Source organism: Alosa sapidissima, chromosome 21, assembly GCF_018492685.1.
Source record: "Alosa sapidissima isolate fAloSap1 chromosome 21, fAloSap1.pri, whole genome shotgun sequence".
Lineage (NCBI taxonomy): Eukaryota > Metazoa > Chordata > Actinopteri > Clupeiformes > Clupeidae > Alosa > Alosa sapidissima.
The window spans coordinates 24,087,072-24,101,295 of NC_055977.1; the positions used below are offsets into that span (position 1 = coordinate 24,087,072).

General features: G+C 40.7%; 1 protein-coding gene across 2 annotated transcripts; it reads right to left on the minus strand.

The window, feature by feature from the left end:
- Window positions 1-2,404: 2,404 nt before the first annotated feature.
- On the minus strand, window positions 2,405-11,801 carry LOC121695753 (opsin-5-like). Of its 2 annotated transcripts, XR_006026152.1 has the most exons (5): window positions 11,557-11,801; window positions 10,915-11,208; window positions 10,186-10,514; window positions 8,110-8,735; window positions 2,405-2,430 (listed from the first exon to the last, which is right to left on the minus strand). XR_006026152.1 is itself a non-coding variant. In XM_042076860.1 (4 exons), exons 1-4 carry the CDS (start codon window positions 11,630-11,632, stop codon window positions 8,415-8,417), a joined length of 1,020 nt encoding a protein of 339 aa, XP_041932794.1. In that variant the 5' UTR covers window positions 11,633-11,801; the 3' UTR covers window positions 7,752-8,414. The 2 variants fall into 2 exon arrangements, 1 of the variants encoding a protein (XP_041932794.1); XM_042076860.1 differs by lacking the exon at window positions 2,405-2,430 and having other exon boundaries at window positions 7,752-8,735.
- Window positions 11,802-14,224: the final 2,423 nt, after the last annotated feature.

Sequence of the window (14,224 nt, forward strand, 5' to 3'; positions counted from 1 at the left end):
CACACCTGATATAAGGTCGCTTTTCTCCAGAATGGAATGCTGAGAAATGCTAAAAATGCACCTGAAATAGGTCAGAAGGGTTTGAGGATCTTTTTGAGGAAATTCTGAGCAATGGCCATATACTTCAATGGCACAGTCCCCCCTCCCCCACCTAGCCTGGAAACCAAACTCTTTGACTTCGAAGAGAGTCTGACCTAGATCCATAGGCAAACGTTTATTTCCGGGTAGGAGGGCACAGTTTTGAGGTTTAAAATCATTGGAGTTCCTTTGAACCGCTTTGAACCAATCACTAACAACCGGCGTTTCGTCATACAGAGAAGTTTCTCTGCATCACACCCATGTAGCCTACTAAACTAAAGTTTGACTCGGGTACGTTCGTATTTCAAGTGACAAAATTAAGGTAGGCCTATGACTAAAGTTTAGCTGACGATATAACATCCTACTCGACTGTGACTTCGTTCGTGACACTCCTGTTAATAGGATAAACTCATAAGAGCTAAAATAACTCACACCAACCTTATTTGCGCCTTTTATTCACATTTGCTTAAAGATTTCATAAGCATAAGCCCTTTTCACTCTCTACGTTGATGTATTCCAAGCGGTCTGCTTCGGGGGCGGGGACGTGTAACGTAATCATTCTCAAGGACACCCTTTGTTCGTTGGTTGGTTCGGCTGCCCAACTACCGAAATAAACGAGGGCGAATCAACCTATTCCAGACGGAGTACTGTAGGAAAAAGAAATCGAGCGGAAGTACTTAGGCAGGCAGAGGCCAGGCTACAACCTACCGCCCCCCCTCGTGCGGTCCGGGTTCCCGGAAGTGGTTCCTGTTGAAATATCTTGCTCCGCCATGTATAATCTTTGCCAAAACCCAGACAAACTCTGTTTTGATTACATCTCCAATGGTCATGTTTGATAAACACCGCTTCAGATATCAGCTATCAGCTCTGGGTATTCCATTCACCATGCCTTATCTCTTCTACTGACAGACTAACATTCAACCACAACCCCTGTTTTGAATTTTGGATTGCACACTGCTGCTGCTGTCGGTCAACACAAACTCTTCACACAAACAGCCGAGTCTGTGTTGGTTTGCAGGGTTGGTTAGGGGGGGAGCTTGTGTTGCTAAGTACAGAGGCGGGCAGTGTGTGTGTTGGTGCGGCCTACACAAAGCTGCTATTGAAGCTGACCGCTAGGCCCATTGCTCTGCTGCTGTTGAGGCCATAACTGTTAGTTAGGTCAGCCAAATAGAGATGATGCACTCTCTCATTCGCTCTCTTTCTCTCCCTCACTTGCTCTTTCTTTCTCTCTCTCTCTCTCTCTCTCTCTCTCTCTCTCTCTCTCTCTCTCTCTCTCTGAGGGGTCCATTGTTGTCTAATGATGGCAATCTGAGTCAGTGAGCACGTGGAGATTCTGTGTAAGACCCAGAGAGAGCTCCTACTGTCTCCCCAATACAGATGCATGCAACACACACACACACACACACACACACACACACACACACACACATAATGTACGCACAAGAGCATGATTGCACACACAGACATATTCACACAAACATATACCATAAGCATCAATATAAGTATATAGTAAAATTGTCACAGTCACAGAAAAAAAAACATTAAAATACTTTCCCCCCACAAATTTTGCTCATTCATGGAACTACTGTATGTTGGAAAAAGGTTTCAAAGACTTTATTCCAGCTTTATTATGTCACACTGCCCCCTTGCGGCAAGAGAAGATGCTAACCAATTTTGACAGAAACTACATCAACTTTGACAAAAAAGCAATTTTGACAGAAACTACATCAACTTTGACAGAAACCAATTTTGACTGAAACTAGGCTACATCAACTTTCAAACAGAATGACACTGCAAAACCTATACTTAGATATTCCCTCAGTTCCTCCCCTAACACGTAGCCCATCGTTTCCCAACCTTGGGGTCGGGACCCCATGTGGGGTCGCCTGAAATTCCAAAAGGGTCGGATACTGGGTATCTTAAAATTGACCAGTACATTACATAATAATATACATTAAATAATAAAAATGTTTTAAAAAAACTCATGAAATTACTGTAATATGGATCCTCTATTACAATCTAGTTATATAAAAATAAACTTTACAGCCCGCATGAGATCTTTTGATTGATCATTCGCAATCATATTTGAAAATCAAAGTACCACTCTACTGGATGTTACAGCAGAGATGAGATGCGCGCTCTCACCACATGTTGTGAATGATTGGGGTCGCCAATGTTTTGTGACATCAAAATAGGGTGACATTAACAAGAGACAATATGTAGAGAGAGAGAGAGAGAGAGATGGAGAAAGAGAAAGAGAGAGATGGAGAGAGAGAGATGGAGATTAATAGCTACCCATCCCTCTTGATAGCAGAAGCTTTGAAGTTCCAGGTCTCTTAAGTAGCCCGAGTCCTAAAGGCACAGGGATGACATTCAGGAGGACACTTTATGGAGGACAGAACAGGAAGACACTGACCAGACCAGGCCTGAGGATGACATTCAGGAGGACACTTTATGGAGGACAGAACAGGAAGACACTGACCAGACCAGGCCTGAGGATGTCTGGTCTGTCAGTGGCAGGTCCTATGACAGACAAATTATCAGGCCCAATCAGTCAGACAGCAGTGCAGATAAGAGGAGCTCGGGTGACTGTGGAGTGGAGATTAGCATTAGCATAGCGCTACGCTCATCCTGTACAGACAGACAGCCTGTCTGTACAGATTGAGTCGGAGTCTGAGTCCTTGGCCTCAATGCGCTAGCTCCTCTGTGCTCAGTCACTAAGTGTCTGGTGTCACTGACACCGTACCCTTCACTGCATTCTCGAGGGAAATGCTTCGCCATTGAGGGCAAACCAGTCTCTAACATGGTTATTACTGGGCTGCAAATTATTCAAACTTTTTTTTTTTTTGTCACAGTTTTTATGGCAGATGAATAATGTATGTTACCATTGTGACAGCATAATGCAGAATAGAATCTCATGTCTAAAAGAGTCAATCATCACACTGGTCAAACTATCTGTAATTTCTTCATTCACTGTTTTTATATTAATTAATAATGGACTTCATTTCTTGGACTTAAGGTGATGATACACCTTACCAAACTTTTTTTTTTTTAGCAATGACACATAGACGGTTCCATGTGTTCTGATTGGATGATCATAACAATTTGCCTATAGATGACCAAAGAACAACATTGTTGCTCAATATCCATGGGAAAAGTACCAACAAAACAATACTCAGGAACACACTTTGTCATCAGCTTTACTGTCCAGTCCATAGTTCTACCCTCCTTGCGTCCACCTTCAAATGTACACCTGACTTACACTTGAGTATCACAAAAGTGCACTTGGCTATTTTTCTTCTTGAAAAGTGACACTTGGCCTCATTCCCTTTCTAGTTCCGATCCTCATCTTCTGTTCTGTGTTCTGGCCTGTGTTTCTCAGTCTGAGAGACTTAAAGCTTTAAACTCCACACTGCCTCTCTGTGGTCATAGCAGTACATGTGATCAAATAGTAAAGCATGCATCTACAAACAAAACACAACATATCGTGTTGAAAGTATGAAGGTTTTAAGAGTAATTTGGAACTAGGAAGAGAGGCTTTGTAAAGAGGATAATTACGCGCTACCTTCACCTCTCTCTTCTACACAGTTCTCGCACGTGGAGAGAGCCCATTCATCTCTATAACAAACAAAGAATGGGAACACCATCACAGTCCTCTAAGAGCACTAGACACAGTGTGCCACCATAATTACAAGCTCGTGTTTGAAACCTCAGCTCTTGCTTCTGGGCAACACATATGCTGCTCTGTTTATTACCTGAGTATTGTGTGTGATTGGTTGAAAAGCCTCAGTGGAGAGATAGAAAGAAGGGATGAGTTATTTTCTGGGTAGATGCACTCTTTGTCTGGAAAAGTGTCATGGAGTTGTTTTGATGACAGAAGTATTAGTTTGTTACTCATTAGGGCAAAAAGGAATTGAGGAACCATATACGTGGACTGTGCAGCTTTTCTTAGAGCATAACATCTTTGGTGTCTCCATTACAATAGGACTGACACAATATTGTCTTCTGTTGCGTTTTGAGCTTACTCATTGTGACCATTGACAGTTGAGAACGCTGCCTCAGTGTATGTGTGTGTGTGTGTGTGTGTGTGTGTGTGTGTGTGTGTGTGTGTGTGTGTGTGTGTGTGTGTGTGTGTGTGCGTTTTCCCCAAAAAGTGTCTGGAGAGTAAGCTCTCAAACGAACAACTGCGCTTTCCTCCGTAGGCTTACACCTCTGTTGCAATGAGTTTGAATTTCTCAGTGACACAGGGGAGGCAATAAGTCACAAAAACAACTCTAGATGTTCTTTTAACAAGCCTTTAACAATGGTTAGGTTTTTGATTTTATTGAGCAGAAGTGGTTATAAAAAAGTATATACAACTATTAATGGTTATCTATGTCCTTTGCAAACAGTTTGTCTCTAGAATTACAGTACTCCCTAAAACACTTTTTAGTTCAAGCAAGCAAACTCTATCGAATGAGAGGGAGAGGGTCTGTGTCTCAGAGTGTCAGAGAGCTCCTGAGCGTGTGTATTTAGAAGAGATTAGATATTAGATTAGATTCAGATTTATTGTCATTGTGCAGAGTACAAGTACAAAGCCAAAGTGAGTTTGCGTCTAGAAGTGCAAAAAAGCAGAAAAGTGCAATGTGATACACAAAGTATAGACAGGTGATGCATAGACAGGACAAGAAATAAAGTGCAGTGTAGATAGTAGTATGCAGTTGGTTTACAGAAGGTGGTTTAGAGTAATATAAATTAGATATAAATATGTGCAGTGTATTAGCAGTTACTTTATAAGAGCAGAATAAATATGGCTATGATATGAACAATGTATTCACAACATGTACAGATATATGGGTAACACTTTACTTGACAGTATCGACATAAGAGTGGCATGATACAATCATGAACACATGACACTATCATGACACATGAACTCTAACCCTAATCCTAACCTCTAATCCTAATCCTAATCCTAACCCTAACTCTAACCCTAACTTTTTATGACAAAAACCGAACGACACTTAAAGCAATGATTCGGAGTAATTTCACCCTAGGGTCCTTTGCACCATGACCCCGAGCCAGAACACCCTCCCAGAACCTGTTTTCCCTTGGTCGAACCCTGGTCGAGTAGCGCTATCAGAAACTAATGACTTTCTGCAGGCGCTTATGGAACCTATAGAGTATCTTGTAAATTACCCCACTAATAATGCCCTGAATGGTACGAATTTTCTACAGTAGTACAACTATGTTCTTTACTCATAAAACGAGGCATTGAAAAGTTTGTAAGTACACCAGGAGTTTATTTAAATAACACTTGCCTGATGGATTCTACTCTCTGCTACTATCTACCGCTGTGTCAACGTTACTTCCGTGATTTGGGAAAAGCCCGTAAAAGTCCTGGCAGGCTACTAGGCTAGCTACTGATTGTTTTGCGTTTTTTTTTTTGTGTTTATGTCAATTTTGATCCAATTTGACCATTTTGCTAAGCCTACCCAAAATTTCTACCAGTCCACCCAAATGTAGTAGGCTTGAACCGGTCCTGCCCTGCATGGAGACATATTTCAGGATAATAAAGGAGATGTTAGCAAAACTTTAGAGAGATGATGCATATAATATCCCTCCCTCATTAATTTATTAGCGCAACAGCCCACATTCTGTGTTCACTCCAGCGAGACGAGTGAAATATATTATTTCTGTTAGGCCTACAAGAAGTTGTGAATTAAGAAGAATTTCCTGATTGGGTAAACTTTTTGTTTCTTTTTCTTTCGTTCCGCGGTATAGGCCTAGGCTATCAATTGTAGGCTACCGCAAATTAACAGACAAAAGCCGAGCATAATTAAATTCATGGCTCCGTAGACCAGCAATCTAGAGAAGGCTCATAGTTTCAGAAACGCTGCAGATCATAGACAGAGAACCTCTGGGAACAGAACGCAGGCATGATTTTGTTGTCACAGCCATTGTATTAGCGCTAGTAGGCCTATGGAAAATTAACTCTATAGACCGGCGCGGCCACAAAAAAAGTAAGAGATTTGATTGTGCGATGTCAATGTCGGTATGGAAAATTAACCAGTGGGTTGCTGTCAGCACTTTGAGGGCCGGCGCTGTCAGAAAAAAATAAAATAAATAAATATAGCCTAAATTATAATTACATCGTCGATTCGGCCCAAAAATGCGTCAGCCCACTGGGAAAATGCCCAGTATGCCAGATGGCCAGTCCAGCCCTGCGTTCCACACTTTGAGAACCACTGCACTAATCATCCAAGAAAAAATAATGTATGGTGCAAGAACATAGTTACAAATTAGGATTTATCTTTCATATACAAATTTGATTATGTATAATTGTATACATCTTTTTTCATCATGAAATGTATTATGTATAATTGCATAATGCATACATTATACGTTTTACCAAACAGATATATCTGTTCATAAAGTTATTATCACTCAATATTGTCCAGGCACAACCTATAAAGTAAAGAGGCACTTATCTACATCTATCTACATCAATAGAAAGTTTGCAAATATCTACATATCAACTGTATAGTAGTATAAGCATACTCTTTTGATCCCGTGAGGTAAATTTGGTCTCTGCCTTTATCCCAATCTGTGAATTAGTGAAACACACAGCACACAGTGAACAGAAGCACACACTAATGCCGACGCAGTGAGCTGCCTGCTACAGCGGTGCTCAGGGAGCAGTGAGTGAGGGGTTAGGTGCCTTGCTCAAGGGCACTTCAGCCGTGGATGTGGGCATGGGAGGGCGGTGCTCAACCACTTCCCCCGTGCACATTTTTCCTACTGGTCGGGGATCGAACCGGCAACCCTTCGGTTACAAGCCCGAAGCCCTAACCAGTAGGCCACGGCTGCCCCCATGTCCCCATTCCTCCAGCATGGCACAACATCACAGAGTTTAAAGTATATCAGTCCCTAATGTAAATTGCATCTTGTTACACAAATTAGTATTACTTTTCTTGTGACAATGTCACAAATTTCTTTGGCGTAAATTGGACATTTACAAACAGTCATGCACGCTTTTCATATTGTAGAAATGAATATACTAAGGAAGATACATATTTTAGATTTTAAAGAAAAAATAGTTGTAGCTGGTATTATTCATTGTATAAACGCATTATGTAAATGTAACTCCACCTGTGGCATCTTGTGTTTTGCTAGGTTTCCTGCAGCTAAACTTTTTGATTTGCTAATTTTTGGTCTGTCCCACACATCTACAGTGCCCTCCACATTTACTAGAGTCTGAAGTTGAATAAAAAGAAGTGTGTGTGTTTTTGTTAAAGATATTTATTTCTTTATGAGGTATTTCCTGTTCTCAAAATACATTTGCTTCCCTTCAAGTCAAATCAAGTCAAGTCAAGTCAATTTATTTATAAAGCACATTTTACATAGCAGGGTTGACCCAAAGTGTTTTACAAAGTATTAAATATGAATAATAAGAAAATAACAAATAATATAATACAGAATACAAAATGCCTATTTAAGAAATAAAATTAAATGAAATAAAGAGTACATAGGCTACAATAATAACAATAAAGCAGTGGTAATAATAATAATAATAATAATAATAATAATAATAATAATAATAATAATAATAATAACGAATAATATTACTACTACTACTATTATTATTAACATATTATATACGTAAAGGTTCTATTTTTCTTTGTATTGTTTCTATTATAATCAGTGTTGGGGTCATTACTCAAAAAATGTAATGTATTACACATTACTCGCTACTGTAAAAAAAATGTAATCCCTTACATTACTTTTTTACTCTCTATGGAAAGTAACACGTTACATTACTTTTGCGTTACTGCGTTGAAACGTTTCTATGGACGCTGTTATTGATATGCCCGCTCTTTACTTTGTAGCCTAACGCGTTACACCCAACTCTGATTATCATTTTTTATTCTTATTGTTTCCATATATAAGTCAAGTCAAGTCAACTTTATTTACTATAGCGCATTTCATACACAGAGGCCATTCAATGGGCTTTACATAAACACAAGCAAACAGGAATATGACAAAACTGACCATAGTACTCACCCCGAAGAGTGCTCTGTGAACTGAATAATGACCACACTCAGACATGACACACTCAGACATGTTACAAAGATTGCCTTAAACAGACAATCACAGGATGACGTGACACATACAATCCAGGATGACGTGACACATACACATAACCCATTGTTTAAAAATATTGTTGATGAAAGTAGTGAAATGTATTTAGGCATTTTTGGTTTCCTATAAAAAATGTCACATCTGAAACATTCTTACTTAACAGTATTGTTAAACCATGTCTACAACTTGTACACTTGCGTAACTGCACCCATATGCTAGCAACTGGTCACTGGGAGCTCAGTGGCTGCAGGGGCTGAGCTTTCTCTGATACTTACGTTAGGTCTTTCAGCCAAAGCCACGTCTGCTTTGCCACCTGAGCAGATATCAGCCAGCAGCTGCTTGACGTCGCTGCGGAAGCGCAAGCACATGATGGAGATGATGATGGGGTTGTAGGCGGCTGAGCTCTTGGCGAAGAGGCTGGGGAGCAGGGAGATCACCGGATGGAGTGTCGACGTCGGGTTAAAGATCAACCAGAAGCTGACTGTTGCATATGGCAGCCAGGCAGTGAGGAAGCCCGCACTCATGAGCACTGCAATCTGACAGAAATGATAACACCACTGAAAAATTGCAGTTGTATACAGTTGTGACAAATGCAAAAAGTACATTTGTGCAGTATATAAACACCAAGTGCAAATAACTCATCTACAAACTGACTCAATTTGAAGAAACCAGGGATTAGAACAAAAATGAAGAAGAAACTAAAATAAACAAAACTTTTGGATGAACGTAATCAAAAAAGGGAACAAAACCAATTTGACTTGTCCCTGAGTGAACGCGCTATTTTCAATTTTAGATAACCGGTTTAATGGTGTTTATCGTTCCAATTTTCTTTTCTACAGAGTGTTTCAAAGACTTTCGTCAAATTTTATGAATCGGTGTCTCTCCTGTATAATCAAATGGATTGCCACATCCAACACTATCTAACCGCATTTTCAAAGTATGGCCTAAATTACTGAAACATTGTGTGAAATAGCATACCAGTGACACTAAGAAAATAACTAGGCCTAGTGTCATGCAGTTGGTAACACCTCACATAGGTTAGGCTATTACAGGGCTTAAAGCAAGAACATTTTCTGTGCCTGAAGTTAGGCTATCAAATGTTTTTGGAGATCTACCCGTAGTATTATATAGGCTACTTTCAAATCTCACCCCATGCCTGAATTCAGGCACAGTGTTTTTAACAGTTAGCCTTGATACCTAATGTGCTTTGATAAAAGCTTTAAGACTGTTGTCCAGAAAGAAGCTTATGCTATTGCGCCACCTGCTATAAATCGATTTGTAAAGGCAATGTCATTTGTAAAGGAATGTTATTAACCGTTCTTCTTTAACATTCTAACTGGTTACCATTTAGAGGAGAGGCATTGGAATTGGGCATTGTTTTTGCTGGCAGTCATCTGAGACATTGTTTTTGCTCAGAACGAAACAAAATGAAAATCATTCTCATTTTTCAGTCCCTGTAAGAAACTATTCCTTTTTTATCTATTTTGAAGATCTGAACCAGTTTCTGACAGAGTGACACCCACATATGGCAATAAAGAACAGTTCAGCTGTAGGACATTTCCCAGTCTAACTTGGAGTGCGACAAATTTACCATAACACTGCAACCTCATCATCATCCTGCATGGGAATGTTTCTTCACAGCTGACACACTTTTTCACAAACTTCCTCTAGGGATGTTGCTGTGATAGATACAGAATTAAATGGAATTGAGCAGAACTTAACTGAGTTGAGTTGAGTTAAACTGAGATGAGATTTTTTTATATTTTGGGCTATGTTGCCTTTATTGCAATAGGACAGTGAAGAGACTGACAGGAAGTAAGTGGGAGAGAGACAATTGGGTGACCTGGGTTGCATTTAAACCTGGGTCCCCGTAGGCATTTGGCCCAAACAGACGCTGCAACCAGTGGCACCACAGCACCCCCAAGATGAGCTGAATTAAACTGAAATGAAATTAATCAGATGGATCTGAACATATAGGCCACATACCAAAACGACTCTCCGGACCACTCGCAATCGCCTGGACATCCTCCTTCGGCTCTCCATGCTTTTGTACTGGAGGTGCAGCCTGACGGCGATGCAAGTGTAACAGGTCACAATGACCACCGCGGGGATGATCAGCGTGGTGGCGAAGCTGCTGAAGATGAAGGACAGGCCGCCGGCCTCGCACAGCTCACCCCACGCCAGAGAGCAGGACAGACCGTGGACCTCTGGACCGTACTTCCCCCAGCCCCACAGCGGCATCAACGCCCACAAACCAGCATGCATCCAAATGAGGAGGACGATGTTGAAGACCTTCTTCCTAGTCAGAAACTTCCCTGGAAGCCAGGCAAAAGAAGCTGATGTCAGAAGAACTGTTGCATGCTACCCACCACATAGGCCTGCTGTGACTACACTATTGATCATTACTTATTAATTACAGTTTTTCAGGACACGTCTGTTGTAGCAAACACAAGGTCTATAGATAATGTACAAATACAGAGATAAGGTACAAAAATGAGACAAGGTACAACAACATGCACATATTATAAATGGACAGTCCTTTCATATAAATCTGTACACTAACATCATTCAATCTGTACACTGCATCATTCTTTCAGAACAAGCAGACTAATGCAGACTTTTGTTAATTACTATTTGGTTAAATTCCAGTGTGCACCAAAAACGTAATCTCTAAGGAATAGATCATATTGTAAGATACATTTAGATATCACTCACTGGGACGATAAGCATTGAATGAAATAATGCACCGAACAACAGCCAGGAACGTGAGTGTCATGATATGGGCTCCCGCGTGCATACATCCTATTAGTCCATAGTAAGTACAGGTCCATTCCCCACCCATCCAGCCATGATTTAAGGCAGAAACTATGCACAGCGGGTACATGCAGATGACTGCCACTAAGTCGCATAGAGACAGGTTGATGTACAGGAGCTCTGGCGCTTTAAGTGTGGAAAATCTTCTCAGTAACGTGGTGAGCAGTAGAGTGTTCCCCAGGCCTGATACTGTAGCTGCAACAAATATAGTCAGGATGAAGTTAGTGACTAGACAAAAGCATCAAAACTGGATGGAATGGACGGATGGACTTGGAATGCAACAACCCAGTCCCTCCCCACTTCCTCCACTCCCCATCATCATGACTACTAAACACACACACACACACACAAGCAGTGTGCACTGGACAACACATCACATGCCTTTTTTTTCAATTTCGGAAACTTATTATTATGTTAATTATATTTAATCAAATTCTAATTGAGAAGGTCTGCGTGCAAACATACAAACATAACAAAAACATAAAGATGTGCACACTTGGTTAGCTTGTGTGCACTAAACAGGTGTAAAATATAATTTCTTACCAACAACAGCAAGGAATCCAGCGGAGAAATAATCCACATCACTTTGCAGTTTTGATTTGTAACTTTCCATTTCCATTTGACTCGAAATAAAGTTGTATCCGACTAGGCTACTCCATATAGGCTACTTTACGTAGACCTATTAAATGTATCCTATAGGCTACGCTATCACAAAGAACCATTATGAGAGGCATCAGCTGTGTCTGATCTCGACTCACAGAAACTCTCGACTGAGGATCCAGCTGACATCCCGATTCAGTTGACTGCTAATGGACGTGGGTAGGCTAATGATGTCACAAGAATGTCTGTTGCCATAATAGTCTCACAGGCAACTGTATTGATTCAGCCTTATTTGTGTTAACAACAAACATAGATTAACAAATGCATGGCCGCGTGCCCAGAGCAGGGCCTAACAAATAACATCAAACCATACCTGTAGTCTGTTAGATTGAGGGTTTCTCTGTTATGCACTGTGGACTGGTAGCCTATAGGACTGCTTGCGTGCGAGCAGCACCACTTATGCGATCTTGAAGGTAGGGAGTGGGGGCCATTCCGATTTTGTGACAACAAACACGTCCGTGACGTTCAGGTTCGCTGAAGGTTACAGAAAATGATACCTTTAGAGGACGTTCTGGGAATGTGCCCCGAACCGAAAATTGTTTGCGGGATTGTTTTTTCTGCAAATTTTAATTTAAAAATGAAATAAAATGAAAATTTGGAGAAGAAAGTTGGCTTTCTCTGTGAAAGTTGTCGTGTATACAAAATAACTGCAATATACAAGGATATGTTATCTTTTGATCCTCTTTATTTGCTAACCGAGGTACAACGCATAGAGCGCCGCAGACACTGGAACTCAACAGTGACTTGGTCACTCGCGAGTGGCGCGCTTGTTATGCAACAGTAATGAGCACATAGGGTCAGGGGTCACATATCAAATACAGTTCAAATAAAATACACCATTTACTTATAGTGTATCTCCATACACTACAAAAGTGTTACAATTGCATCTCATGCAACAGCATTGCCCAATATGCAAAAAACTAAGTTGCTTTACCTCATTTCAGCAAATTTGTCAGTGGTGGTTTGGTGCTGTATCCTGGGCTATTCCTCTTATTGAGGTTGTTGTATATATTGACATATGCCACAGTGTTGGGTGGTTGCACAGATCACAGAATTCCACTCTCACATTGGTCAATAACATGTAAACACTGCAGGCTAGAATGATGTTTGAGGATGAACATATAGAACTGGTTGACATCTCTCTCTCTCTCTCTCTCTCTCCCTCTTTCCTGGGGAGACGCTGAGAATTTCATGGGAGTGATGAAAGGGAGGATGTTATAATTTGTTTTGTGTGTCTCTGTGTGTGTGTCCTTGCATAACTTACACTACTTGTCCAATTTACTTAAGACTTTCAGACAAGATTGAGGTCACCATATCTCAGTCCTCGAAAGTATAATTTGGATACAGATCAGGACTCAGAGTTTGGAATTTGTATTCACTATCTTTGTCATTGTGAGATAGGAGTGAGGGCCTGGTGACCTGACTGCTCGTGTCATTATAACACCTGATGTCCTGGCCTAAAGTGCCCTTTGAAACATGAAAGAAAAAAAATGGACAAAATTCCCAATGCATTGAAACTTCAATAAATTGATGCAAGTATAGACACGCTTTTACTTCACTGCGTCACAATTTATCCACCAGAGGAGCACCTACGTTGGCACTTTTTTATGCTTTCTAACATGTAGTACAATATACAGGGCTGCATTCCACTGCATTCTCTACTGAAAATGAGACCCTTTGGAACACTCATGTAGGGGCAGCATAATATATACCGGTAGATAGATAGATAGATAGATAGATAGATAGATAGATACTATGAAAAATAAATTTAAAAAATGATTAAAAAATCATTACAGTTGTGTTCAAGAATCTTATTGCTGAAGGGTAAGCTGTTTTGTGGTTTCAATCCTTCAACATGGATCTTGTAACGTCGTCCAGAGGGGAGAAGCTGGAAAAAGTTGTGGTTTGGGTGAGAGGGATCTTTGATGATTCTGGAAGCACGGTTTAAGGTGCGCTTAGAGTAGGCCTATAGAGCATGGACCATAGGGAGGTCACATCCAATTATGTCAGAGGCTTTGGTAACAACCTGCTTTAATTTCCTTTTGGTGCGACAGTCTGAACTACCATACCAGGCATGGTGGATGATGTAATGATGCTCTCTATGATGACTTTGTAGAAATTAACAAACAGATGTTTGCTCACATTAACCCTTATTAAGTTGGCTAAGGAAGTAGAGTCTTTGTTGAGCCTTCTTGATGATGTGAGTGGTGGTAATTTCGCACTTCAAATTGTTGCTGATGTATGAGACAAGGAATTTAAAGGAGTCTGTCAAGGTTATGGACTGGTCACATATACTAACTGGGGCAATGGTGTTAGGCCTCCTCCTCAAATCCACAACTATTTCCTTAGTCTTTAAGGCATTGAGATGGAACTTTTTGTTGCCGCACCAGTCTACAGCCCAGTTGACCTATTTACGGTATTGAGACTCATCATCACTTATGAGGCCAATGATGGTGGTGGCATCTGCATATTTAAACATTTTGACTGAGTGGTGGTGAGATATCAAGCACAGCCTTGTGAAGCAGCATAGGGCTGGCTACTCCATAATGGC